The sequence below is a fragment of the Salvelinus fontinalis genome, chromosome 13 (genome assembly GCF_029448725.1).
Source record: "Salvelinus fontinalis isolate EN_2023a chromosome 13, ASM2944872v1, whole genome shotgun sequence".
Classification (NCBI taxonomy): Eukaryota; Metazoa; Chordata; class Actinopteri; order Salmoniformes; family Salmonidae; genus Salvelinus; species Salvelinus fontinalis.
In genome coordinates, this window is record NC_074677.1 from 2955643 (window position 1) to 2983015 (window position 27373).

The following is a 27373-nucleotide window of genomic DNA, read 5'->3' on the forward strand; positions in this document are numbered from 1 at the left end:
GAACAGTCCTACAGTAGTTGTAGAAGGAACAGTCCTACAGTAGTTGTAGAAGGAACAGTCCTACAGTAGTTGTAGACGGAACAGTCCGACAGTAGTTGTAGACGGAACAGTCCTACAGTAGTTGTAGAAGGAACAGTCCTACAGTAGTTGTAGAAGGAACAGTCCGACAGTAGTTGTAGACGGAACAGTCCGACAGTAGTTGAAGAAGGAACAGTCCTACAGTAGTTGTAGAAGGAACAGTCCTACAGTAGTTGTAGAAGGAACAGTCCTACAGTAGTTGTAGAAGGAACAGTCCTACAGTAGTTGTAGAAGGAACAGTCCTACAGTAGTTGTAGAAGGAACAGTCCTACAGTAGTTGTAGACGGAACAGTCCTACAGTAGTTGTAGAAGGAACAGTCCTACAGTAGTTGTAGACGGAACAGTCCTACAGTAGTTGTAGACGGAACAGTCCTACAGTAGTTGTAGAAGGAACAGTCCTACAGTAGTTGTAGAAGGAACAGTCCTACAGTAGTTGTAGAAGGAACAGTCCTACAGTAGTTGTAGAAGGAACAGTCCTACAGTAGTTGTAGAAGGAACAGTCCTACAGTAGTTGTAGAAGGAACAGTCCTACAGTAGTTGTAGAAGGAACAGTCCTACAGTAGTTGTAGAAGGAACAGTCCTACAGTAGTTGTAGACGGAACAGTCCTACAGTAGTTGTAGACGGAACAGCCCTACAGTAGTTGTAGACGGAACAGCCCTACAGTAGTTGTAGAAGGAACAGTCCTACAGTAGTTGTAGAAGGAACAGTCCTACAGTAGTTGTAGAAGGAACAGTCCTGCAGTAGTTGTAGAAGGAACAGTCCTACAGTAGTTGTAGAAGGAACAGTCCTACAGTAGTTGTAGAAGGAACAGTCCTACAGTAGTTGTAGAAGGAACAGTCCTACAGTAGTTGTAGAAGGAACAGTCCTACAGTAGTTGTAGAAGGAACAGTCCTACAGTAGTTGTAGAAGGAACAGTCCTACAGTAGTTGTAGACGGAACAGTCCTACAGTAGTTGTAGACGGAACAGCCCTACAGTAGTTGTAGAAGGAACAGCCCTACAGTAGTTGTAGAAGGAACAGTCCTACAGTAGTTGTAGAAGGAACAGTCCTACAGTAGTTGTAGACGGAACAGTCCTACAGTAGTTGTAGACGGAACAGCCCTACAGTAGTTGTAGAAGGAACAGTCCTGCAGTAGTTGTAGAAGGAACAGTCCTACAGTAGTTGTAGAAGGAACAGTCCTACAGTAGTTGTAGAAGGAACAGTCCTACAGTAGTTGAAGAAGGAACAGTCCGGCAGTAGTTGTAGAAGGAACAGTCCTACAGTAGTTGAAGAAGGAACAGTCCTACAGTAGTTGAAGAAGGAACAGTCCTACAGTAGTTGAAGAAGGAACAGTCCGGCAGTAGTTGTAGAAGGAACAGTCCTACAGTAGTTGAAGAAGGAACAGTCCTACAGTAGTTGAAGAAGGAACAGTCCTACAGTAGTTGTAGAAGGAACAGTCCGGCAGTAGTTGTAGACGGAACAGTCCTACAGTAGTTGTAGACGGAACAGTCCTACAGTAGTTGTAGAAGGAACAGTCCTACAGTAGTTGTAGAAGGAACAGTCCTACAGTAGTTGTAGAAGGAACAGTCCGGCAGTAGTTGTAGACGGAACAGTCCTACAGTAGTTGAAGAAGGAACAGTCCTACAGTAGTTGTAGAAGGAACAGTCCTACAGTAGTTGTAGACGGAACAGTCCTACAGTAGTTGAAGAAGGAACAGTCCTACAGTAGTTGAAGACGGAACAGTCCTACAGTAGTTGTAGACGGAACAGTCCTACAGTAGTTGTAGAAGGAACAGTCCTACAGTAGTTGAAGAAGGAACAGTCCTACAGTAGTTGTAGACGGAACAGTCCTACAGTAGTTGAAGACGGAACAGTCCTACAGTAGTTGTAGAAGGAACAGTCCTACAGTAGTTGTAGAAGGAACAGCCCTACAGTAGTTGAAGAAGGAACAGCCCTACAGTAGTTGTAGAAGGAACAGCCCTACAGTAGTTGTAGAAGGAACAGCCCTACAGTAGTTGAAGAAGGAACAGTCCTACAGTAGTTGTAGAAGGAACAGCCCTACAGTAGTTGTAGAAGGAACAGCCCTACAGTAGTTGTAGAAGGAACAGCCCTACAGTAGTTGTAGAAGGAACAGCCCTACAGTAGTTGTAGAAGGAACAGTCCTACAGTAGTTGTAGAAGGAACAGTCCTACAGTAGTTGTAGACGGAACAGTCTGACAGTAGTTGTAGAAGGAACAGTCCTACAGTAGTTGTAGAAGGAACAGTCCTACAGTAGTTGTAGAAGGAACAGCCCTACAGTAGTTGTAGAAGGAACAGTCCTACAGTAGTTGTAGACGGAACAGTCCTACAGTAGTTGTAGACGGAACAGTCCTACAGTAGTTGTAGACGGAACAGTCCTACAGTAGTTGTAGACGGAACAGTCCTACAGTAGTTGTAGAAGGAACAGTCCTACAGTAGTTGTAGAAGGAACAGTCCTACAGTAGTTGAAGAAGGAACAGTCCTACAGTAGTTGTAGAAGGAACAGTCCTACAGTAGTTGTAGAAGGAACAGTCCTACAGTAGTTGTAGAAGGAACAGCTCTACAGTAGTTGTAGAAGGAACAGTCCTACAGTAGCTGTAGAAGGAACAGTCCTACAGTAGTTGTAGAAGGAACAGTCCTACAGTAGTTGTAGAAGGAACAGTCCTACAGTAGTTGTAGACGGATCAGTCCTACAGTAGTTGTAGACGGAACAGTCCATCCTAGCAGGACATTTACTGAGGCAATAGACCAACTCAGCTTCTCCTCATTCTCCCTGAAGTAGGAACTCATTCACTCCCCCCACCAGATTGTCCGAAACATTGGATTGGTGTGTGTGTGTGTTACAGCGTGAAGGAGCCTACTCCATAACAGTGGTACAACACATAGACATGTCTTCTGAAGGGGTCCACTATGAGGTAGGAGAATGACTGCTCCTCTTTTTCTCTGGCTGGGTAACACGCCCCAGAAGCATCCTGAAGAGAACACAGGATGAGATACGGCTGAGAGTCTCTCTCTCTCGCAATTTAATTTAAGGGGCTTTATTGTCAAACATATGTTACATGAAACATATGTTAACATCGCCAAAGCAAGTGAAATAGATAATGAACAAAAGTGAAATAAACAATAAAAACTGAACAGTAAACATTCCACTCATTACACAAAAGAATAGAGACATTTCAAATGTGTTATGTCTATATACAGTGTTGTAATGATGTGCAAATAGTTAAAGTACACAAGAGACAATAAATCAACATATAGGTTGTATTTCCAATGGTGTTTGATAATACTTGTCTTTCAATAGCAGTAATGATAATGTAATGTTACCAGAGCGAAGACTTTGATGACCGTGGAAACCACACTGATCTCCTTGCTCTCTGGATTCTTCTGAACACTAGAACACAAACCACCACAACCATCTACTAGTGTAGGGGTGTATGGTGTTTAGGGTGTATGGTGTTTAGGGTGTATGGTGTAGTGGGTGTTTAGGGTGTATGGTGTTTAGGGTGTATGGTGTTTAGGGTGTATGGTGTAGTGGGTGTTTAGGGTGTATGGTGTGGTGGGTGTTTAGGGTGTATGGTGTAGTGGGTGTTTAGGGTGTATGGTGTAGTGGGTGTTTAGGGTGTATGGTGTTTAGGGTGTATGGTGTTTAGGGTGTATGGTGTAGTGGGTGTTTAGGGTGTATGGTGTGGTGGGTGTTTAGGGTGTATGGTGTTTAGGGTGTATGGTGTTTAGGGTGTATGGTGTAGTGGGTGTTTAGGGTGTATGGTGTGGTGGGTGTTTAGGGTGTATGGTGTGGTGGGTGTTTAGGGTGTATGGTGTGTTGGGTGTTTAGGGTGTATGGTGTGGTGGGTGTTTAGGGTGTATGGTGTGGTGGGTGTTTAGGGTGTATGGTGTTTAGGGTGTATGGTGTTTAGGGTGTATGGTGTAGTGGGTGTTTAGGGTGTATGGTGTTTAGGGTGTATGGTGTTTAGGGTGTATGGTGTAGTGGGTGTTTAGGGTGTATGGTGTGGTGGGTGTTTAGGGTGTATGGTGTAGTGGGTGTTTAGGGTGTATGGTGTAGTGGGTGTTTAGGGTGTATGGTGTTTAGGGTGTATGGTGTTTAGGGTGTATGGTGTAGTGGGTGTTTAGGGTGTATGGTGTGGTGGGTGTTTAGGGTGTATGGTGTTTAGGGTGTATGGTGTTTAGGGTGTATGGTGTAGTGGGTGTTTAGGGTGTATGGTGTGGTGGGTGTTTAGGGTGTATGGTGTGGTGGGTGTTTAGGGTGTATGGTGTGGTGGGTGTTTAGGGTGTATGGTGTGGTGGGTGTTTAGGGTGTATGGTGTGGTGGGTGTTTAGGGTGTATGGTGTGGTGGGTGTTTAGGGTGTATGCTGTGGTGTGTGTATGGTGTGGTGGGTGTATGGTGTGGTGGGTGTTTAGGGTGTATGGTGTAGTGGGTATTTAGGGTGTATGGTGTGGTGGGTGTTTAGGGTGTATGGTGTGGTGTGTGTTTAGGGTGTATGGTGTGGTGGGTGTGGTGTGGTGGGTGTTTAGGGTGTATGGTGTGGTGGGTGTTTAGGGTGTATGGTGTGGTGGGTGTGGTGTGGTGGGTGTTTAGGGTGTATGGTGTGGTGGGTGTATGGTGTGGTGGGTGTTTAGGGTGTGGTGTGGTGGGTGTGTGGTGAGGTGGGTGTTTAGGGTGTGTGGTGTGGTGGGTGTTTAGGGTGTATGGTGTGGTGGGTGTTTAGGGTGTATGGTGTGGTGGGTGTTTAGGGTGTATGGTGTGGTGTGTGTTTAGGGTGTATGGTGTAGTGGGTGTTTAGGGTGTATGGTGTGGTGTGTGTTTAGGGTGTATGGTGTGGTGTGTGTTTAGGGTGTATGGTGTGGTGTGTGTTTAGGGTGTATGGTGTGGTGGGTGTTTAGGGTGTATGGTGTGGTGGGTGTTTAGGGTGTATGGTGTGGTGGGTGTATGAAACCACACTGATCTCCTTGCTCCTTGCTGGATTCTTCTGAACACTAGAACACAAACCACCACAACCATCTACTAGTGTAGGGTGTATGGTGTGGTGTGTTTAGGGTGTATGGTGTGGTGGGTGTATGGTGTGGTGTGGTGTGTGTGTGGTGTGTGTTTAGGGTGTATGGTGTGGTGGGTGTATGGTGTGGTGTGTGTTTAGGGTGTATGGTGTGGTGTGTGTGTTTAGGGTGTATGGTGTGGTGGGTGTATGGTGTGGTGTGTGTATGGTGTGTGTTTAGGGTGTATGGTGTGGTGGGTGTATGGTGTGTGTTTAGGGTGTATGGTGTGGTGTGTGTTTAGGGTGTATGGTGTGGTGGGTGTATGGTGTGGTGTGTGTGTGGTGAATGGTGTGTATGTGTATAGTGCAGTGTATGAGTGTGTATGGTGTGTGTTTAGGGTGTATGGTGTGTGTATGTGTATAGTGCAGTGTATGTGTGTGTATGGTGTGTGTTTAGGGTGTGGGTGTATGGTGTTTTTGTGTGTATATATTGTGTGTGTGTGTGTGTGTGTGTGTGTGTGTGTGTGTATGGTGTGTGTGTGGTATGTTTATGGTGTGGTGTGTGTGGGTGTATGGTATATGGTGTGTTATACGGTGTGGTGTGTGTATGGTGTGGTGTATGGTATACGGTGTGGTGTGTGTTTATGCTGTGGTGTATGGTATACGGTGTGGTGTGTGTTTATGCTGTGGTGTATGGTATACGGTGTGGTGTGTGTTTATGCTGTGGTGTATGGTATACGGTGTGGTGTGTGTTTATGGTGTGTTATACGGTGTGGTGTGTGTATGGTGTGTGTTTATGCTGTGGTGTATGGTATACGGTATGGTGTGTGTGGTGTGGTATATTGGTATATGGTGTGGTGTATGGTATACGGTATGGTGTGTGTGGTGTGGTATATTGGTATATGGTGTGGTGTATGGTATACGGTATGGTGTGTGTGGTGTGGTATATTGGTATATGGTGTGGTGTATGGTATACGGTATGGTGTGTGTGGTGTGGTATATTGGTATATGGTGTGGTGTATGGTATACGGTATGGTGTGTGTGGTGTGGTATATTGGTATATGGTGTGGTGTATGGTATGCGGTGTGGTATATTGGTATATGGTGTGGTGTATGGTATACGGTGTGGTATATTGGTATATGGTGTGGTGTATGGTATACGGTGTGGTATATTGGTATATGGTGTGTGTGGTGTATGTTTATGGTGTGTTATACAGTGTGGTGTGTGTATGGTGTGTGTTTATGCTGTGGTGTATGGTATACGGTATGGTGTGTGTTTATGCTGTGGTGTATGGTATACGGTGTGGTGTGTGTATGGTGTGTGTGTGTAGTGTATGGTGTGTGTTTAAGGTATGGTGTATGGTGTGTATATGGTGTGGTGTGTGTGTATGGTATGGTGTGTGTATGGTGTGGTGTACGGTGTGTCGCTCTGGATAAGAGCGTCTGCTAAATGACTTAAATGTAATGTAAATGTGTGTGTGTGTGTATGGTGTATGTATGTGTGGTGTATGGTGTGGGTGTAGTGTATGGTGTGGTGTACGGTGTGTGAGTATGGTGTGGTGTATGATGTGATGTATGGTGTGGTGTACGGTGTGGTGTATGGTGCACGGTGTGGTGTATGGTGCATGGTGTATGTGTGGTGTATGTGTGGTGTATGGTGTGGTGTACGGTGTGGTGTATGATGTGATGTATGGTGTGGTGTACGGTGTGGTGTATGATGTGATGTACGGTGTGGTGTATGTGTGGTGTATGGTGTATGTGTGGTGTACGGTGTGTGAGTATGGTGTGGTGTATGGTGTATGTGTGGTGTATGGTGTATGTGTGGTGTATGGGGTATGTGTGGTGTATGGTGTGTGAGTGTGGTGTACGGTGTGGTGTATGGTGCATGGTGTATGTGTGGTGTATGGTGTGGTGTATGGTGTACAGTGTGTGAGTATGGTGTGGTGTACGGTGTATGTGTGGTGTATGGTGTATGTGTGGTGTACGGTGTGTGAGTATGGTGTGGTGTATGGTGTATGTGTGGTGTACGGTGTGTGAGTATGGTGTGGTGTACGGTGTATGTGTGGTGTACGGTGTGTGAGTATGGTGTGGTGTACGGTGTATGTGTGGTGTATGGGGTATGTGTGGTGTATGGTGTATGTGTGGTGTACGGTGTGTGAGTATGGTGTGGTGTACGGTGTATGTGTGGTGTATGGTGTATGTGTGGTGTACGGTGTGTGAGTATGGTGTGGTGTATGGTGTATGTGTGGTGTATGGTGTATGTGTGGTGTACGGTGTGTGAGTATGGTGTGGTGTACGGTGTATGTGTGGTGTATGGTGTATGTGTGGTGTACGGTGTGTGAGTATGGTGTGGTGTACGGTGTATGTGTGGTGTATGGGGTATGTGTGGTGTATGGTGTGTGAGTATGGTGTGGTGTACGGTGTATGTGTGGTGTATGTGTGGTGTATGTGTGGTGTACAGTGTGTGAGTATGATGTGGTGTACGGTGTATGTGTGGTGTATGTGTGGTGTGGTTCACGGTGTGTAAGTACGTTGTGTTGTACGCTGTGGGTGTATGGTGTGGGTGTATGGAATGGTTGTACGGTGTGTGAGTACGGTGTGGTGTTTGGTGTGGTGTATGGTGTGGGGTGTACGTGTGGGTGTATGGTGTATGTGTGGTGTATGGTGTGGTTCACGGTGTGTGAGTACGTTGTGTTGTACATTGTGGGTGTATGGTATGGTGTACGGTGTGTGAGTATGGCGTGGTGTACGGTGTGGTGTATGATGTGGTGTACGGTGTGTGAGTATGGCATGGTGTATGGAGTGGTGTACGGTGTGTGAGTATGGTGTGGTGTACAGTGTGGTGTACGGTGTGTGAGTATGGTGTGGTGTACAGTGTGGTGTACGGTGTGTGAGTATGGTGTGGTGTACAGTGTGGTGTACGGTATGGTGTATGGTGTGGTGTACGGTGTGTGTATACCTGACCAGGTCCCTATAAATGGTTCTAGTGGTGTCTATGTAGGGGTTGATGGTGTGGTGTGTGTACCTGACCAGGTCCCTATAAATGGTTCTAGTGGTGGCTATGTAGGGGTTGATGGTGTGGTGTACGGTATGGTGTATGGTGTGGTGTGGTGTACGGTGTGTGTATACCTGACCAGGTCCCTATAAATGGTTCTAGTGGTGTCTATGTAGGGGTTGATGGTGTGGTGTGTGTACCTGACCAGGTCCCTATAAATGGTTCTAGTGGTGGCTATGTAGGGGTTGATGGTGTGGTGTACGGTATGGTGTATGGTGTGGTGTACGGTGTGTGTATACCTGACCAGGTCCCTATAAATGGTTCTAGTGGTGTCTATGTAGGGGTTGATGGTGTGTGGTGTGTATACCTGACCAGGTCCCTATAAATGGTTCTAGTGGTGTCTATGTAGGGGTTGATGGTGTGTGGTGTGTATACCTGACCAGGTCCCTATAAATGGTTCTAGTGGTGTCTATGTAGGGGTTGATGGTGTGTGGTGTGTGTACCTGACCAGGTCCCTATAAATGGTTCTAGTGGTGTCTATGTAGGGGTTGATGGTGTGTGGTGTGTATACCTGACCAGGTCCCTATAAATGGTTCTAGTGGTGTCTATGTAGGGGTTGATGGTGTGTGGTGTGTATACCTGACCAGGTCCCTATAAATGGTTCTAGTGGTGTCTATGTAGGGGTTGATGATGTCTTCATACTGACACAGCTCTCCTCCCAGAGTCACGTGTTTAAACAGAAGGAATAGGAACTCTCTCCTCTCCATCACTCCATACTCCTCACTGCCATCCTCCTGCAGCATCTACACACACACACACAATGCATAGGACATTATGATAGCATAAAAGGAGCACAAAGACATTTTTAAGTTGCATAAAAGGAGCATAAAGACATTTTTAAGTTGCATAATAGGAGCATAAAGACATTTTTAAGTTGCATAAAAGGAGCACAAAGACATTTTTAAGTTGCATAAATAGCATTAATGTGTGTTTGTGAAGGTGTGTGTGTGTTACCTGTCTCAGTAGGTCGTAGTCAGGGTATGTGTCATGGAAACATTTGGTGATGTGTCCAGAGGGTGTGATGATTCCACTGGAGTAGAGAGGGTCAAACATCTCCATACTGACCTTACTGCACGGCACTACCTCTGCCTGTACACACACCACCTCACCCTCTGGAACACACACACACACACACACACACACACACACACACACACACACACACACACACACACACACACACACACACACACACACACACACACACACACACACACACACACACACACACACACACACACACACACACACACACACACACACACACACACACACACACACACTGATGGAAGATACCTGCCATCTTACGGGCTCCTGACCAATTCTATTTCGTGTTTTTCTACACTGATCGTCACTTTTTTTTCTACATAACGTACTGAGTTAGAATACCTCATGATAAGCTGCAGACCATACTATTTACCTAGAGAGTTCAGATATATTTTTCGTAGTGGTTTATTTATCACCACAAACTGATGCTGGCACTAAGACAGCCAGTATGAGCTGTATAGGGACATAAGCAAACAAGAAAATGCACATTCAGATGCAGCATTTCTCCATTTTATCACAGAACACTGGAATCTGTTTTACCTCAACAAATTAAGCGGGAGGCCGACACAAAATCACACCAGAGAAAGCTCTTTCGAACAGGACAGTACCTGAATGTTTGTTTCTGGACCGCCCCAGGCCGCAGGCGTGGTCGAGGATAGCAGGGTTCGGTACACAAATCGGGTTCTCGGTAGATCAGGGTCCAAAACCGCCAACATGTAAGTCCAAACATCCAGGTCATACACGGTAAATCCAGCAGATATATTATGACTTCCTCTTTCTCAATGGTTCACAGGTCCACCGTTCCTTGCTCTCTCTCTCTTCCTGGTGTGGCTTGACCCGTAATATGTGGGTCGGTCCCACCTTGCTAGCGTTCCCTTTGCTTCTGGGTATTGTCGTTTTTGGCGGTCGACTATTTTGGGATCTGTAGTTCTTGTAGGGGTGGCCATTTTGTGCTTTGTAGTTCACCATCTGGCCATCCCTTAGCGAGAGGTCAGAGCCCGTGTATTAGTTCTGCCCTCACATATCTGCCATTTATCACTCGGCCCCCTTCTTTGCCATTAACTTTAGAGCACCTTTACTCCACACACAGAAACGCATACAAGGCCCTCCCTCGCTTTCCCTTTGGCAAATCAGACCATAACGCTATCCTCCTGATTCCTGCTCACAAGCAAAAACTCAAACAGGAAGTACCGGAAGTGGTCCGACGAAGCGGATGCTAAGCTACAGGACTGTTTTGCACAGACTGGAATATGTTCCAGAATTCATCCGATAATATTTACATCAGTCACCGGCTGCTTCATTAATAAGTTCATCGACAACATTGTCCCAACAACGAGCGTACGTACATACCCCAACCAGAAGCCATGGATTGCAGGCAACATCCGCACTGACCAATCGGTTAGAGCTGCCGCTTTCAAGGAGTGGGACATTAACCCGGGCGATTATAAGAAATTACACTACAACCTCTGACGAGCCATCAAACAGGCAAAGCATCAGCAATAGTGTGGGTAGCCATTTTCCATAGATTAGGGCCTAATTAATTGATTTCAATTGACCTATTTCCTTATATGAACTGTAACTCATGAAATTGTTGCATGTTGAGTTTATATTTTTGTTCAGTAGATGCCTATAGGCTATTTAGGTTAACTTATTTTCTTTGATCGGCATGTTTCTGTACTTGATTTAGTATACTCTTTTTATTTTATTATATTTACAATGTCACTTTGATTCCTTTACTATGTCACTTTTGTTGCCATTTTACTGTGTGAGAAGCCTGTCAATAAAACATTTAATTTGATTTGACTATTTATTTCTGTCACGTGTTGATCCAGGGAACCAGGACTGGCCCTCGCTATCTGATATTTTGCACACACACACACAATCATTTACAGTATTTATAAATACTTATAGGAAATCCCCAAATGTTTTTCAAATGGACATGGCATCGAACGTATCTTAAATAATACAAATTGATCAGAATAAGTGGTGACAGGGAGTAGGCTTGACGCTGAAAAAGCTTCTTTCCTCTGACTGGCCGCTGTAGTGTAGCGGGTAGAGAGAAGGGCGGGTGGGCTGCGTGAGGAAAACGGCGCGTGAATGGCAGGAGCTGCTGCTTGACAAAGTGTCATATCACCCCATGAATGAGGCAACGTGTGACCACTCTGGAGGGTCACAGGCCTTCGGATTGCTAACTGGGTAGAGGTGACAGAGGTGACATGACATACCCAGAGTAACCCAGGCTCCAGCCTCCATCTTCCTGAGGTTGGTCAGCACACAGGGGTCTCTGAAGAAACTCTGACACACACACACACACACACACACACACACACACACACACACACACACACACACACACAGTTACTATTGGTCCTTTACAAAGTGCAGTGCCTAGAAACGTGTGTGTGTACGTTAACTCACCAGTGTAAAGTCGTGGCTGTTGTATGGGTAGAAGGTCTGGTCAAAGCTGAAGGCCTGGGCTGAGATACGCCCGAGCATGGACCTGACACACACACACACACACACACACACACACACACACACACACACACACACACACACACACACACACACACACACACACACACACACACACACACACACATCCATTAGCTGGTTTCACTAGAGAACTCTGACACACTGATATATACCTAGCTAGTTTGTCTGTCTACATAGCTGGTCGGCTAACGTTAGTAACAGTAGCTAGCTATGATGTTGTTAACTATAGCTAACTAGCTATAAACATTGACAAATAAATAACACAAAACCATAACATCTATAACGTCACCATTTCATGAGGAGTTGTAGCGTGCTTTTGTCCTGAAGGAAGGAAAATGTCTTGGTTGGGAGGAGGTTGAAGGAAAACTTGGTCTCAAACGGACTATTCTTAGATGCCATGTCGACCGTCGGGTTGTTGATATATTGGTCACCATGGCGACGGAACCCCACTCTACCAAAAGGTGCGTTCGTAAATTCACTCTGGAGCTACGGAAAGCCAAAATGTTCAGATCGTCTTACAATGGAATTCGTCTGAACACTTGTAATTAACATTTTTCCCTTGCTTTTTTCAGGAGTTCAAAGTCATTTTTACCTATATTCATTCCACCTGTCCAGTGTGCATTTACAGGTGATTAGAACGCTTGTTATGGTCATTTTTACATATATTCATTCCACCTGTCCAGTGTGCATTTACAGGTGATTAGAACGCTTGTTATGGTCATTTTTACATATATTCATTCCACCTGTCCAGTGTGCATTTACAGGTGATTAGAACGCTTGTTATGGTCATTTTTACATATATTCATTCCACCTGTCCAGTGTGCATTTACAGGTGATTAGAACGCTTGTTATGGTCATTTTTACATATATTCATTCCACCTGTCCAGTGTGCATTTACAGGTGATTAGAACGCTTGTTATGGTCATTTTTACATATATTCATTCCACCTGTCCAGTGTGCATTTACAGGTGATTAGAACGCTTGTTATGGTCATTTTTACATATATTCATTCCACCTGTCCAGTGTGCATTTACAGGTGATTAGAACGCTTGTTATGGTCATTTTTACATATATTCATTCCACCTGTCCAGTGTGCATTTACAGGTGATTAGAACGCTTGTTATGGTCATTTTTACATATATTCATTCCACCTGTCCAGTGTGCATTTACAGGTGATTAGAACGCTTGTTATGGTCATTTTTACATATATTCATTCCACCTGTCCAGTGTGCATTTACAGGTGATTAGAACGCTTGTTATGGTCATTTTTACATATATTCATTCCACCTGTCCAGTGTGCATTTACAGGTGATTAGAACGCTTGTTATGGTCATTTTTACATATATTCATTCCACCTGTCCAGTGTGCATTTACAGGTGATTAGAACGCTTGTTATGGTCATTTTTACATATATTCATTCCACCTGTCCAGTGTGCATTTACAGGTGATTAGAACGCTCGTTATGGTCATTTTTACATATATTCATTCCACCTGTCCATTGTGCATTTACAGGTGATTAGAACGCTCGTTATGGTCATTTTTACATATATTCATTCCACCTGTCCAGTGTGCATTTACAGGTGATTAGAACGCTCGTTATGGTCATTTTTACATATATTCATTCCACCTGTCCAGTGTGCATTTACAGGTGATTAGAACGCTCGTTATGGTCATTTTTACATATATTCATTCCACCTGTCCAGTGTGCATTTACAGGTGATTAGAACGCTCGTTATGGTCATTTTTACATATATTCATTCCACCTGTCCAGTGTGCATTTACAGGTGATTAGAACGCTCGTTATGGTCATTTTTACATATATTCATTCCACCTGTCCAGTGTGCATTTACAGGTGATTAGAACGCTCGTTATGGTCATTTTTACATATATTCATTCCACCTGTCCAGTGTGCATTTACAGGTGATTAGAACGCTCGTTATGGTCATTTTTACATATATTCATTCCACCTGTCCACTGTGCATTTACAGGTGATTAGAACGCTTGTTATGGTCATTTTTACATATATTCATTCCACCTGTCCAGTGTGCATTTACAGGTGATTAGAACGCTTGTTATGGTCATTTTTACATATATTCATTCCACCTGTCCAGTGTGCATTTACAGGTGATTAGAACGCTTGTTATGGTCATTTTTACATATATTCATTCCACTTGTCCAGTGTGCATTTACAGGTGATTAGAACGCTTGTTATGGTCATTTTTACATATATTCATTCCACCTGTCCAGTGTGCATTTACAGGTGATTAGAACGCTTGTTATGGTCATTTTTACATATATTCATTCCACCTGTCCAGTGTGCATTTACAGGTGATTAGAACGCTTGTTATGGTCATTTTTACATATATTCATTCCACCTGTCCAGTGTGCATTTACAGGTGATTAGAACGCTTGTTATGGTCATTTTTACATATATTCATTCCACCTGTCCAGTGTGCATTTACAGGTGATTAGAACGCTTGTTATGGTCATTTTTACATATATTCATTCCACCTGTCCAGTGTGCATTTACAGGTGATTAGAACGCTTGTTATGGTCATTTTTACATATATTCATTCCACCTGTCCAGTGTGCATTTACAGGTGATTAGAACGCTTGTTATGGTCATTTTTACATATATTCATTCCACCTGTCCAGTGTGCATTTACAGGTGATTAGAACGCTTGTTATGGTCATTTTTACATATATTCATTCCACCTGTCCAGTGTGCATTTACAGGTGATTAGAACGCTTGTTATGGTCATTTTTACATATATTCATTCCACCTGTCCAGTGTGCATTTACAGGTGATTAGAACGCTTGTTATGGTCATTTTTACATATATTCATTCCACCTGTCCAGTGTGCATTTACAGGTGATTAGAACGCTTGTTATGGTCATTTTTACATATATTTATTCCACCTGTCCAGTGTGCATTTACAGGTGATTAGAACGCTCGTTATGGTCATTTTTACATATATTCATTCCACCTGTCCATTGTGCATTTACAGGTGATTAGAACGCTCGTTATGGTCATTTTTACATATATTCATTCCACCTGTCCAGTGTGCATTTACAGGTGATTAGAACGCTCGTTATGGTCATTTTTACATATATTCATTCCACCTGTCCATTGTGCATTTACAGGTGATTAGAACGCGTGTTATGGTCATTTTTACATATATTCATTCCACCTGTCCAGTGTGCATTTACAGGTGATTAGAACGCTTGTTATGGTCATTTTTACATATATTCATTCCACCTGTCCAGTGTGCATTTACAGGTGATTAGAACGCTCGTTATGGTCATTTTTACATATATTCATTCCACCTGTCCAGTGTGCATTTACAGGTGATTAGAACGCTCGTTATGGTCATTTTTACATATATTCATTCCACCTGTCCAGTGTGCATTTACAGGTGATTAGAACGCTCGTTATGGTCATTTTTACATATATTCATTCCACCTGTCCATTGTGCATTTACAGGTGATTAGAACGCTCGTTATGGTCATTTTTACATATATTCATTCCACCTGTCCAGTGTGCATTTACAGGTGATTAGAACGCTCGTTATGGTCATTTTTACATATATTCATTCCACCTGTCCAGTGTGCATTTACAGGTGATTAGAACGCTCGTTATGGTCATTTTTACATATATTCATTCCACCTGTCCAGTGTGCATTTACAGGTGATTAGAACGCTCGTTATGGTCATTTTTACATATATTCATTCCACCTGTCCAGTGTGCATTTACAGGTGATTAGAACGCTTGTTATGGTCATTTTTACATATATTCATTCCACCTGTCCAGTGTGCATTTACAGGTGATTAGAACGCTTGTTATGGTCATTTTTACATATATTCATTCCACCTGTCCAGTGTGCATTTACAGGTGATTAGAACGCTTGTTATGGTCATTTTTACATATATTCATTCCACCTGTCCAGTGTGCATTTACAGGTGATTAGAACGCTTGTTATGGTCATTTTTACATATATTTATTCCACCTGTCCAGTGTGCATTTACAGGTGATTAGAACGCTTGTTATGGTCATTTTTACATATATTCATTCCACCTGTCCATTGTGCATTTACAGGTGATTAGAACGCTCGTTATGGTCATTTTTACATATATTCATTCCACCTGTCCAGTGTGCATTTACAGGTGATTAGAACGCTCGTTATGGTCATTTTTACATATATTCATTCCACCTGTCCAGTGTGCATTTACAGGTGATTAGAACGCTCGTTATGGTCATTTTTACATATATTCATTCCACCTGTCCATTGTGCATTTACAGGTGATTAGAACGCTTGTTATGGTCATTTTTACATATATTCATTCCACCTGTCCAGTGTGCATTTACAGGTGATTAGAACGCTTGTTATGGTCATTTTTACATATATTCATTCCACCTGTCCAGTGTGCATTTACAGGTGATTAGAACGCTCGTTATGGTCATTTTTACATATATTCATTCCACCTGTCCAGTGTGCATTTACAGGTGATTAGAACGCTCGTTATGGTCATTTTTACATATATTCATTCCACCTGTCCATTGTGCATTTACAGGTGATTAGAACGCTCGTTATGGTCATTTTTACATATATTCATTCCACCTGTCCAGTGTGCATTTACAGGTGATTAGAACGCTCGTTATGGTCATTTTTACATATATTCATTCCACCTGTCCAGTGTGCATTTACAGGTGATTAGAACGCTCGTTATGGTCATTTTTACATATATTCATTCCACCTGTCCATTGTGCATTTACAGGTGATTAGAACGCTTGTTATGGTCATTTTTACATATATTCATTCCACCTGTCCAGTGTGCATTTACAGGTGATTAGAATGCTTGTTATGGTCATTTTTACATATATTCATTCCACCTGTCCAGTGTGCATTTACAGGTGATTAGAACGCTTGTTATGGTCATTTTTACATATATTCATTCCACCTGTCCAGTGTGCATTTACAGGTGATTAGAACGCTTGTTATGGTCATTTTTACATATATTCATTCCACCTGTCCAGTGTGCATTTACAGGTGATTAGAACGCTCGTTATGGTCATTTTTACATATATTCATTCCACCTGTCCATTGTGCATTTACAGGTGATTAGAACGCTCGTTAAGGTCATTTTTACATATATTCATTCCACCTGTCCAGTGTGCATTTACAGGTGATTAGAACGCTCGTTATGGTCATTTTTACATATATTCATTCCACCTGTCCAGTGTGCATTTACAGGTGATTAGAACGCTTGTTATGGTCATTTTTACATATATTCATTCCACCTGTCCAGTGTGCATTTACAGGTGACGTTAACCCTCTAACCCAGTTACTGGGGACAGGGGCTGAAGCCCTGAAGGGAGGGGGGGCACCAGGGTGCTCAACTACAGCCAGCCAGCTCCCTACCCCAATGATATGGGGGAGAGGGCCAGAGAGGGCTGAGGCTGACCCAGGGAGGGGGGCCTGACCCCCGGAAAAGGGTGCCTAACCCCGCCCATGGCCACAAGGGGGCGCTGATATATCCACCCAGCTCCCTTCACCAGGGAGGTTGCCTGACCCCACGCCAGCGCTCACAGGGGGTACTACTACATCCAGCCAACTCCCTGCCCCAGGGATATCGGGGGTGAGGGCCAGAGAGAGCTGAGGCCAACCCAGAGAGCGGGAGCTGACCTCCAGACAGGTGGGCGACCAGGGCCACCGGGGGCGCCACTACATTCACCTAGCTCCCTGCACTAGGGAGATGGGTGGAGACTGCCAGAGAGGGAGGGGGGGCCGACTACTGGAGAGAGTTGTGCCACTAAATACACCCAGAGAGGGCTGGGCCGACTCAGAGTGGGCGCTGACCTCCGAACAGGGGGGCCGACCCCCGCCTGAGGCCAGTTCATCCAGCCAGCTCCCTGCCCCAAGGAGATGGGTAGAGAAGACCCAGTGAGAGGGGGCCAACCCCCAGAGAGGTCTTAACCCCCCGCCTACATCCACCAGGGGGCACTACTACATTCAGCCAGTTCCCTGCCACAGCTATAGAGACAAATAGTAATGGCGTCTTTTTTGAAGGCACTAACTCCGCCATGGTTCGTTCGACAGCCTGTTTTTGTAGGGCTTTTTGATAATCGCTGAAAACAACTTATTTGGTAAATACAGACTTAGGAGATATTATACGTTTTGTTATATGAGATAATGTTCATCAGCTAACATCATTTTTTGTGATTGTTTTTTAAGCATTTATTACTATTATTATTTTAAATCACAAAGCACACGAAGGCTTCATAATTCATAAAGTTAAATGACTGACTCATAGAACACGTGAAAGATTTCCTAAGCCTGTCTTAACCTCTGACCTTATTTTCAGTGTTTTGTCATTTTTATACCATTATTACTGCATTTTATGCACACGTACAGTGACACACTGGCAGACGCACTGGCAGACACACTGGCAGACGCACTGGCAGACACACTGGTAGACACACTGGCAGAAACACTGGCAGACACACTGGCAGACACACTGGTAAACACACTGGCAGACGCACTGGCAGACACACTGGCAGACACACTGGTAGACACACTGGCAGACGCACTGGCAGACGCACTGGTAAACACACTGGCAGACGCACTGGCAGACACACTGGCAGACACACTGGCAGACACACTGGCAGACACACTGGCAGACGCACTGGCAGACGCACTGGCAGACGCACTGGCAGACACACTGGTAAACACACTGGCAGACGCACTGGCAGACACACTGGCAGACGCACTGGCAGACACACTGGCAGACACACTGGCAGACACACTGGCAGACACACTGGCAGACACACTGGCAGACACACTGGCAGACACACTGGCAGACACACTGGCAGACACACTGGCAGACACACTGGCAGACACACTGGTAGACACACTGGCAGACACACTGCAGACACACTGGCAGACACAATGGCAGACGCACTGGCAGACACAATGGCAGACGCACTGGCAGACACACTGGCAGACACACTGGCAGACACACTGGCAGACACACTGGCAGACACACTGGCAGACACACTGGCAGACACACTGGCAGACACACTGGCAGACACACTGGCAGACACACTGGCAGACACACTGGCAGACACAGACACACTGGCAGACACACTGGCAGACGCACTGGCAGACACACTGGCAGACACACTGGCAGACACACTGGTAGAGACACTGGCAGACACACTGGCAGACACACTGGCAGACACACTGGCAGACACACTGGTAGACACACTGGCAGACACACTGGTAGACACACTGGTAGACACAATGGCAGACGCACTGGTAAACACACTGGCAGACGCACTGGCAGACACAGACACACTGGCAGACACACTGGCAGACGCACTGGCAGACACACTGGCAGACACACTGGCAGACACACTGGCAGACACACTGGCAGACGCAGACACACTGGCAGACACACTGGCAGACACACTGGCAGACACACTGGCAGACACACTGGCAGACACACTGGCAGACACACTGGCAGACGCACTGGCAGACACAGACACACTGGTAAACACACTGACAGACACACTGGCAGACACACTGGCAGACACACTGGCAGACACACTGGCAGACATACTGGCAGACGCACTGGCAAACACACTGGCAGACGCACTGGCAGACACACTGGCAGACACACTGGTAGACACACTGGCAGACACACTGGCAGACACACTGGCAGACTCACTGGCAGACACACTGGCAGACACACTGGTAGACACACTGGCAGACACACTGCAGACACACTGCAGACACACTGGCAGACTCACTGGCAGACGCACTGGCAGACACACTGGTAGACACAATGGCAGACACACTGGCAGACACACTGGCAGACGCACTGGCAGACACACTGGCAGACGCACTGGCAGACACAGACACACTGGTAAACACACTGACAGACACACTGGCAGACACACTGGCAGACACACTGGCAGACACACTGGCAGACATACTGGCAGACGCACTGGCAAACACACTGGCAGACGCACTGGCAGACACACTGGTAGACACACTGGCAGACACACTGGCAGACTCACTGGCAGACACACTGGCAGACACACTGGTAGACACACTGGCAGACACACTGCAGACACACTGCAGACACACTGGCAGACGCACTGGCAGACGCACTGGCAGACACACTGGTAGACACAATGGCAGACACACTGGCAGACACACTGGCAGACGCACTGGCAGACACACTGGCAGACGCACTGGCAGACGCACTGGCAGACACACTGGCAGACACACTAGCAGACACACTGGTAGACACACTGGCAGACACACTGCAGACACACTGCAGACACACTGGCAGACGCACTGGCAGACGCACTGGCAGACACACTGGTAGACACACTGGCAGACACACTGGTAGACACACTGGCAGACACACTGGCAGACACACTGGCAGACACACTGGCAGACACAGACACACTGGCAGACGCACTGGCAGACACACTGGCAGACGCACTGGCAGACACACTGGCAGACACACTGGCAGACGCACTGGCAGACACACTGGCAGACACACTGGCAGACACACTGGCAGACACACTGGTAGACACACTGGCAGACACACTGGCAGACACACTGGCAGACACACTGGTAGACACACTGGCAGACACACTGGTAGACACACTGGTAGACACAATGGCAGACGCACTGGTAAACACACTGGCAGACGCACTGGCAGACACAGACACACTGGCAGACACACTGGCAGACGCACTGGCAGACACACTGGCAGACACACTGGCAGACACACTGGCAGACACACTGGCAGACGCAGACACACTGGCAGACACACTGGCAGACACACTGGCAGACACACTGGCAGACACACTGACAGACACACTGGCAGACACACTGGCAGACACACTGGCAGACACACTGGCAGACACACTGGCAGATGCACTGGCAGACACAGACACACTGGTAAACACACTGACAGACACACTGGCAGACACACTGGCAGACACACTGGCAGACACACTGGCAGACACACTGGCAGACGCACTGGCAAACACACTGGCAGACGCACTGGCAGACACACTGGCAGACACACTGGCAGACGCACTGGCAGACACAGACACACTGGCAGACACACTGGCAGACGCACTGGCAGACACACTGGCAGACACACTGGCAGACACACTGGCAGACACACTGGCAGACGCAGACACACTGGCAGACACACTGGCAGACACACTGGCAGACACACTGGCAGACACACTGGCAGACACACTGGCAGACGCACTGGCAGACACACTGGCAGACACACTGGCAGACACACTGGCAGACACACTGGTAGACACACTGGCAGACACACTGGCAGACACACTGGCAGACACACTGGTAGACACACTGGCAGACACACTGGTAGACACACTGGTAGACACAATGGCAGACGCACTGGTAAACACACTGGCAGACGCACTGGCAGACACAGACACACTGGCAGACACACTGGCAGACGCACTGGCAGACACACTGGCAGACACACTGGCATACACACTGGCAGACACACTGGCAGACGCAGACACACTGGCAGACACACTGGCAGACACACTGGCAGACACACTGGCAGACAAACTGACAGACACACTGGCAGACACACTGGCAGACACACTGGCAGACACACTGGCAGACACACTGGCAGACACACTGGCAGATGCACTGGCAGACACAGACACACTGGTAAACACACTGACAGACACACTGGCAGACACACTGGCAGACACACTGGCAGACACACTGGCAGACACACTGGCAGACGCACTGGCAAACACACTGGCAGACGCACTGGCAGACACACTGGCAGACACACTGGTAGACACACTGGCAGACACACTGGCAGACACACTGGCAGACTCACTGGCAGACACACTGGCAGACACACTGGTAGACACACTGGCAGACACACTGCAGACACACTGCAGACACACTGGCAGACGCACTGGCAGACGCACTGGCAGACACACTGGTAGACACACTGGCAGACGCACTGGCAGACGCACTGGCAGACGCACTGGCAGACGCACTGGCAGACACACTGGCAGACACACTGGCAGACACACTGGTAGACACACTGGCAGACACACTGCAGACACACTGGCAGACGCACTGGCAGACGCACTGGCAGACACACTGGTAGACGCACTGGCAGACACACTGGTAGACACACTGGCAGACACACTGGCAGACGCACTGGTAGACACACTGGCAGACGCACTGGTAGACACACTGGTAGACGCACTGGCAGACACACTGGTAGACACACTGGTAGACACACTGGCAGACGCACTGGTAGACACACTGGCAGACGCACTGGTAGACACACTGGCAGACGCAGACACACTGGTAGACACACTGGTAGACACAGACGCACTGGTAGACACACTGGTAGACACACTGGTAGACACAGACACACTGGTAGACACACTGGTAGACACAGACACACTAGTAGACGCACTGGCAGACGCAGACACACTGGCAGACACACTGGCAGACACAGACACACTGGCAGACACACTGGCAGACACAGACACACTGGCAGACGCACTGGTAGACGCACTGGCAGACACACTGGCAGACGCACTGGTAGACACACTGGCAGACGCAGACACACTGGCAGACACACTGGCAGACACACTGGCAGACACAGACACACTGGCAGACACACTGGTAGACACACTGGTAGACACACTGGCAGACACACTGGTAGACACACTGGTAGACACACTGGCAGACACACTGGCAGACACACTGGTAGACACACTGACAGACACACTGACAGACACACTGGCAGACACACTGGTAGACACAGACACACTGGCAGACACACTGGCAGACGCAGACACACTGGTAGACACACTGGCAGACACACTGGCAGACACACTGGCAGACACACTGGCAGACGCAGACACACTGGCAGACACACTGGCAGACACACTGGCAGACGCACTGGCAGACACACTGGCAGACACACTGGCAGACGCACTGGCAGACACACTGGCAGACACACTGGCAGACACACTGGCAGACACACTGGTAGACACACTGGCAGACACACTGGCAGACACACTGGCAGACACACTGGTAGACACAATGGCAGATGCACTGGTAAACACACTGGCAGACGCACTGGCAGACACAGACACACTGGCAGACACACTGGCGGACGCACTGGCAGACACACTGGCAGACACACTGGCAGACACACTGGCAGACACACTGGCAGACGCAGACACACTGGCAGACACACTGGCAGACACACTGGCAGACCCACTGACAGACACACTGGCAGACACACTGGCAGACACACTGGCAGACACACTGGCAGACACACTGGCAGACGCACTGGCAGACACAGACACACTGGTAAACACACTGACAGACACACTGGCAGACACACTGGCAGACACACTGGCAGACACACTGGCAGACACACTGGCAGACGCACTGGCAAACACACTGGCAGACGCACTGGCAGACACACTGGCAGACACACTGGTAGACACACTGGCAGACACACTGGCAGACACACTGGCAGACTCACTGGCAGACACACTGGCAGACACACTGGTAGACACACTGGCAGACACACTGCAGACACACTGCAGACACACTGGCAGACGCACTGGCAGACGCACTGGCAGACACACTGGTAGACACACTGGCAGACACACTGGCAGACACACTGGCAGACGCACTGGCAGACGCACTGGCAGACACACTGGCAGACACACTGGCAGACACACTGGTAGACACACTGGCAGACACACTGCAGACACACTGGCAGACGCACTGGCAGACGCACTGGCAGACACACTGGCAGACACACTGGTAGACACACTGGCAGACACACTGCAGACACACTGGCAGACGCACTGGTAGACACACTGGCAGACACACTGGCAGACACACTGGCAGACACAGACACACTGGCAGACACACTGGCAGACACACTGGCAGACGCACTGGCAGACACACTGGCAGACACACTGGCAGACACACTGGTAGAGACACTGGCAGACACACTGGCAGACACACTGGCAGACACACTGGCAGACACACTGGTAGACACACTGGCAGACACACTGGTAGACACACTGGTAGACACAATGGCAGACGCACTGGTAAACACACTGGCAGACGCACTGGCAGACACAGACACACTGGCAGACACACTGGCAGACGCACTGGCAGACACACTGGCAGACACACTGGCAGACACACTGGCAGACACACTGGCAGACGCAGACACACTGGCAGACACACTGGCAGACACACTGGCAGACACACTGGCAGACACACTGGCAGACACACTGGCAGACACACTGGCAGACACACTGGCAGACGCACTGGCAGACACAGACACACTGGTAAACACACTGACAGACACACTGGTAGACACACTGGCAGACACACTGGCAGACACACTGGCAGACATACTGGCAGACGCACTGGCAAACACACTGGCAGACGCACTGGCAGACACACTGGCAGACACACTGGTAGACACACTGGTAGACACACTGGCAGACACACTGGCAGACTCACTGGCAGACACACTGGCAGACACACTGGTAGACACACTGGCAGACACACTGCAGACACACTGCAGACACACTGGCAGACGCACTGGCAGACGCACTGGCAGACACACTGGTAGACACAATGGCAGACACACTGGCAGACACACTGGCAGACGCACTGGCAGACACACTGGCAGACGCACTGGCAGACGCACTGGCAGACACACTGGCAGACACACTAGCAGACACACTGGTAGACACACTGGCAGACACACTGCAGACACACTGCAGACACACTGGCAGACGCACTGGCAGACGCACTGGCAGACACACTGGTAGACACACTGGCAGACACACTGGTAGACACACTGGCAGACACACTGGTAGACACACTGGCAGACACACTGGCAGACACACTGGCAGACACACTGGCAGACACAGACACACTGGTAGACACACTGGCAGACACACTGCAGACACACTGCAGACACACTGGCAGACACACTGGCAGACGCACTGGCAGACACACTGGCAGACACACTGGCAGACGCACTGGCAGACACACTGGCAGACACACTGGCAGACACACTGGCAGACACACTGGTAGACACACTGGCAGACACACTGGCAGACACACTGGCAGACACACTGGTAGACACACTGGCAGACACACTGGTAGACACACTGGTAGACACAATGGCAGACGCACTGGTAAACACACTGGCAGACGCACTGGCAGACACAGACACACTGGCAGACACACTGGCAGACGCACTGGCAGACACACTGGCAGACACACTGGCAGACGCAGACACACTGGCAGACACACTGGCAGACACACTGGCAGACACACTGGCAGACACACTGGCAGACACACTGGCAGACACACTGGCAGACACACTGGCAGACACACTGGCAGACACACTGGCAGACGCACTGGCAGACACAGACACACTGGTAAACACACTGACAGACACACTGGCAGACACACTGGCAGACACACTGGCAGACACACTGGTAGACACACTGGCAGACACACTGCAGACACACTGGCAGACGCACTGGCAGACGCACTGGCAGACACACTGGTAGACGCACTGGCAGACACACTGGTAGACACACTGGCAGACACACTGGCAGACGCACTGGTAGACACACTGGCAGACGCACTGGTAGACACACTGGTAGACGCACTGGCAGACACACTGGTAGACACACTGGTAGACACACTGGCAGACGCACTGGTAGACACACTGGCAGACGCACTGGTAGACACACTGGCAGACGCAGACACACTGGTAGACACACTGGTAGACACAGACGCACTGGTAGACACACTGGTAGACACACTGGTAGACACAGACACACTGGTAGACACACTGGTAGACACAGACACACTAGTAGACGCACTGGCAGACGCAGACACACTGGCAGACACACTGGCAGACACAGACACACTGGCAGACACACTGGCAGACACAGACACACTGGCAGACGCACTGGTAGACACACTGGCAGACACACTGGCAGACGCACTGGTAGACACACTGGCAGACGCAGACACACTGGCAGACACACTGGCAGACACACTGGCAGACACAGACACACTGGCAGACACACTGGTAGACACACTGGTAGACACACTGGCAGACACACTGGTAGACACACTGGTAGACACACTGGCAGACACACTGGCAGACACACTGGTAGACACACTGACAGACACACTGACAGACACACTGGCAGACACACTGGTAGACACAGACACACTGGCAGACACACTGGCAGACGCAGACACACTGGTAGACACACTGGCAGACACACTGGCAGACACACTGGCAGACACACTGGCAGACGCAGACACACTGGCAGACACACTGGCAGACACACTGGCAGACGCACTGGCAGACACACTGGCAGACACACTGGCAGACGCACTGGCAGACACACTGGCAGACACACTGGCAGACACACTGGCAGACACACTGGTAGACACACTGGCAGACACACTGGCAGACACACTGGCAGACACACTGGTAGACACACTGGCAGACACACTGGTAGACACACTGGTAGACACAATGGCAGACGCACTGGTAAACACACTGGCAGACGCACTGGCAGACACAGACACACTGGCAGACACACTGGCAGACGCACTGGCAGACACACTGGCAGACACACTGGCAGACACACTGGCAGACACACTGGCAGACGCAGACACACTGGCAGACACACTGGCAGACACACTGGCAGACACACTGGCAGACACACTGACAGACACACTGGCAGACACACTGGCAGACACACTGGCAGACACACTGGCAGACACACTGGCAGACGCACTGGCAGACACAGACACACTGGTAAACACACTGACAGACACACTGGCAGACACACTGGCAGACACACTGGCAGACACACTGGCAGACACACTGGCAGACGCACTGGCAAACACACTGGCAGACGCACTGGCAGACACACTGGCAGACACACTGGTAGACACACTGGCAGACACACTGGCAGACACACTGGCAGACTCACTGGCAGACACACTGGCAGACACACTGGTAGACACACTGGCAGACACACTGCAGACACACTGCAGACACACTGGCAGACGCACTGGCAGACGCACTGGCAGACACACTGGTAGACACACTGGCAGACACACTGGCAGACACACTGGCAGACGCACTGGCAGACACACTGGCAGACGCACTGGCAGACGCACTGGCAGACACACTGGCAGACACACTGGCAGACACACTGGTAGACACACTGGCAGACACACTGCAGACACACTGGCAGACGCACTGGCAGACGCACTGGCAGACACACTGGTAGACGCACTGGCAGACACACTGGTAGACACACTGGCAGACACACTGGCAGACGCACTGGTAGACACACTGGCAGACGCACTGGTAGACACACTGGTAGACGCACTGGCAGACACACTGGTAGACACACTGGTAGACACACTGGCAGACGCACTGGTAGACACACTGGCAGACGCACTGGTAGACACACTGGCAGACGCAGACACACTGGTAGACACACTGGTAGACACAGACGCACTGGTAGACACACTGGTAGACACACTGGTAGACACAGACACCCTGCTAGACAC

General features: G+C 48.5%; 1 protein-coding gene across 1 annotated transcript; it reads right to left on the bottom strand.

The window, feature by feature from the left end:
* Positions 1–560: 560 nt before the first annotated feature.
* On the bottom strand, positions 561–12081 carry cfap300 (cilia and flagella associated protein 300). The gene is made up of 7 exons (XM_055941406.1): positions 11950–12081; positions 11583–11664; positions 11390–11459; positions 9072–9229; positions 8697–8860; positions 3399–3465; positions 561–3046 (listed from the first exon to the last, which is right to left on the bottom strand). Exons 1-7 carry the CDS (start codon positions 12057–12059, stop codon positions 2915–2917), a joined length of 783 nt encoding a protein of 260 aa, XP_055797381.1. The 5' UTR covers positions 12060–12081; the 3' UTR covers positions 561–2914.
* Between the last annotated feature and the right edge of the window lie 15292 nt (positions 12082–27373).

Bases quoted from the DNA above. Each gene is read 5' to 3' on its own strand.
- cfap300 (XM_055941406.1), bottom strand. From the start codon at position 12,059: ATGGCATCTAAGAATAGTCCGTTTGAGACCAAGTTTTCCTTCAACCTC. The intron at 8,861-9,071 runs GTAACACACACA...GTGTGTGTGTAG, and splicing joins ACTACGACCTACTGAGACAG to ATGCTGCAGGAGGATGGCAG. The intron at 3,466-8,696 runs GTATACACACCA...TTTGTGTTCTAG, and splicing joins ATTTATAGGGACCTGGTCAG to TGTTCAGAAGAATCCAGAGA.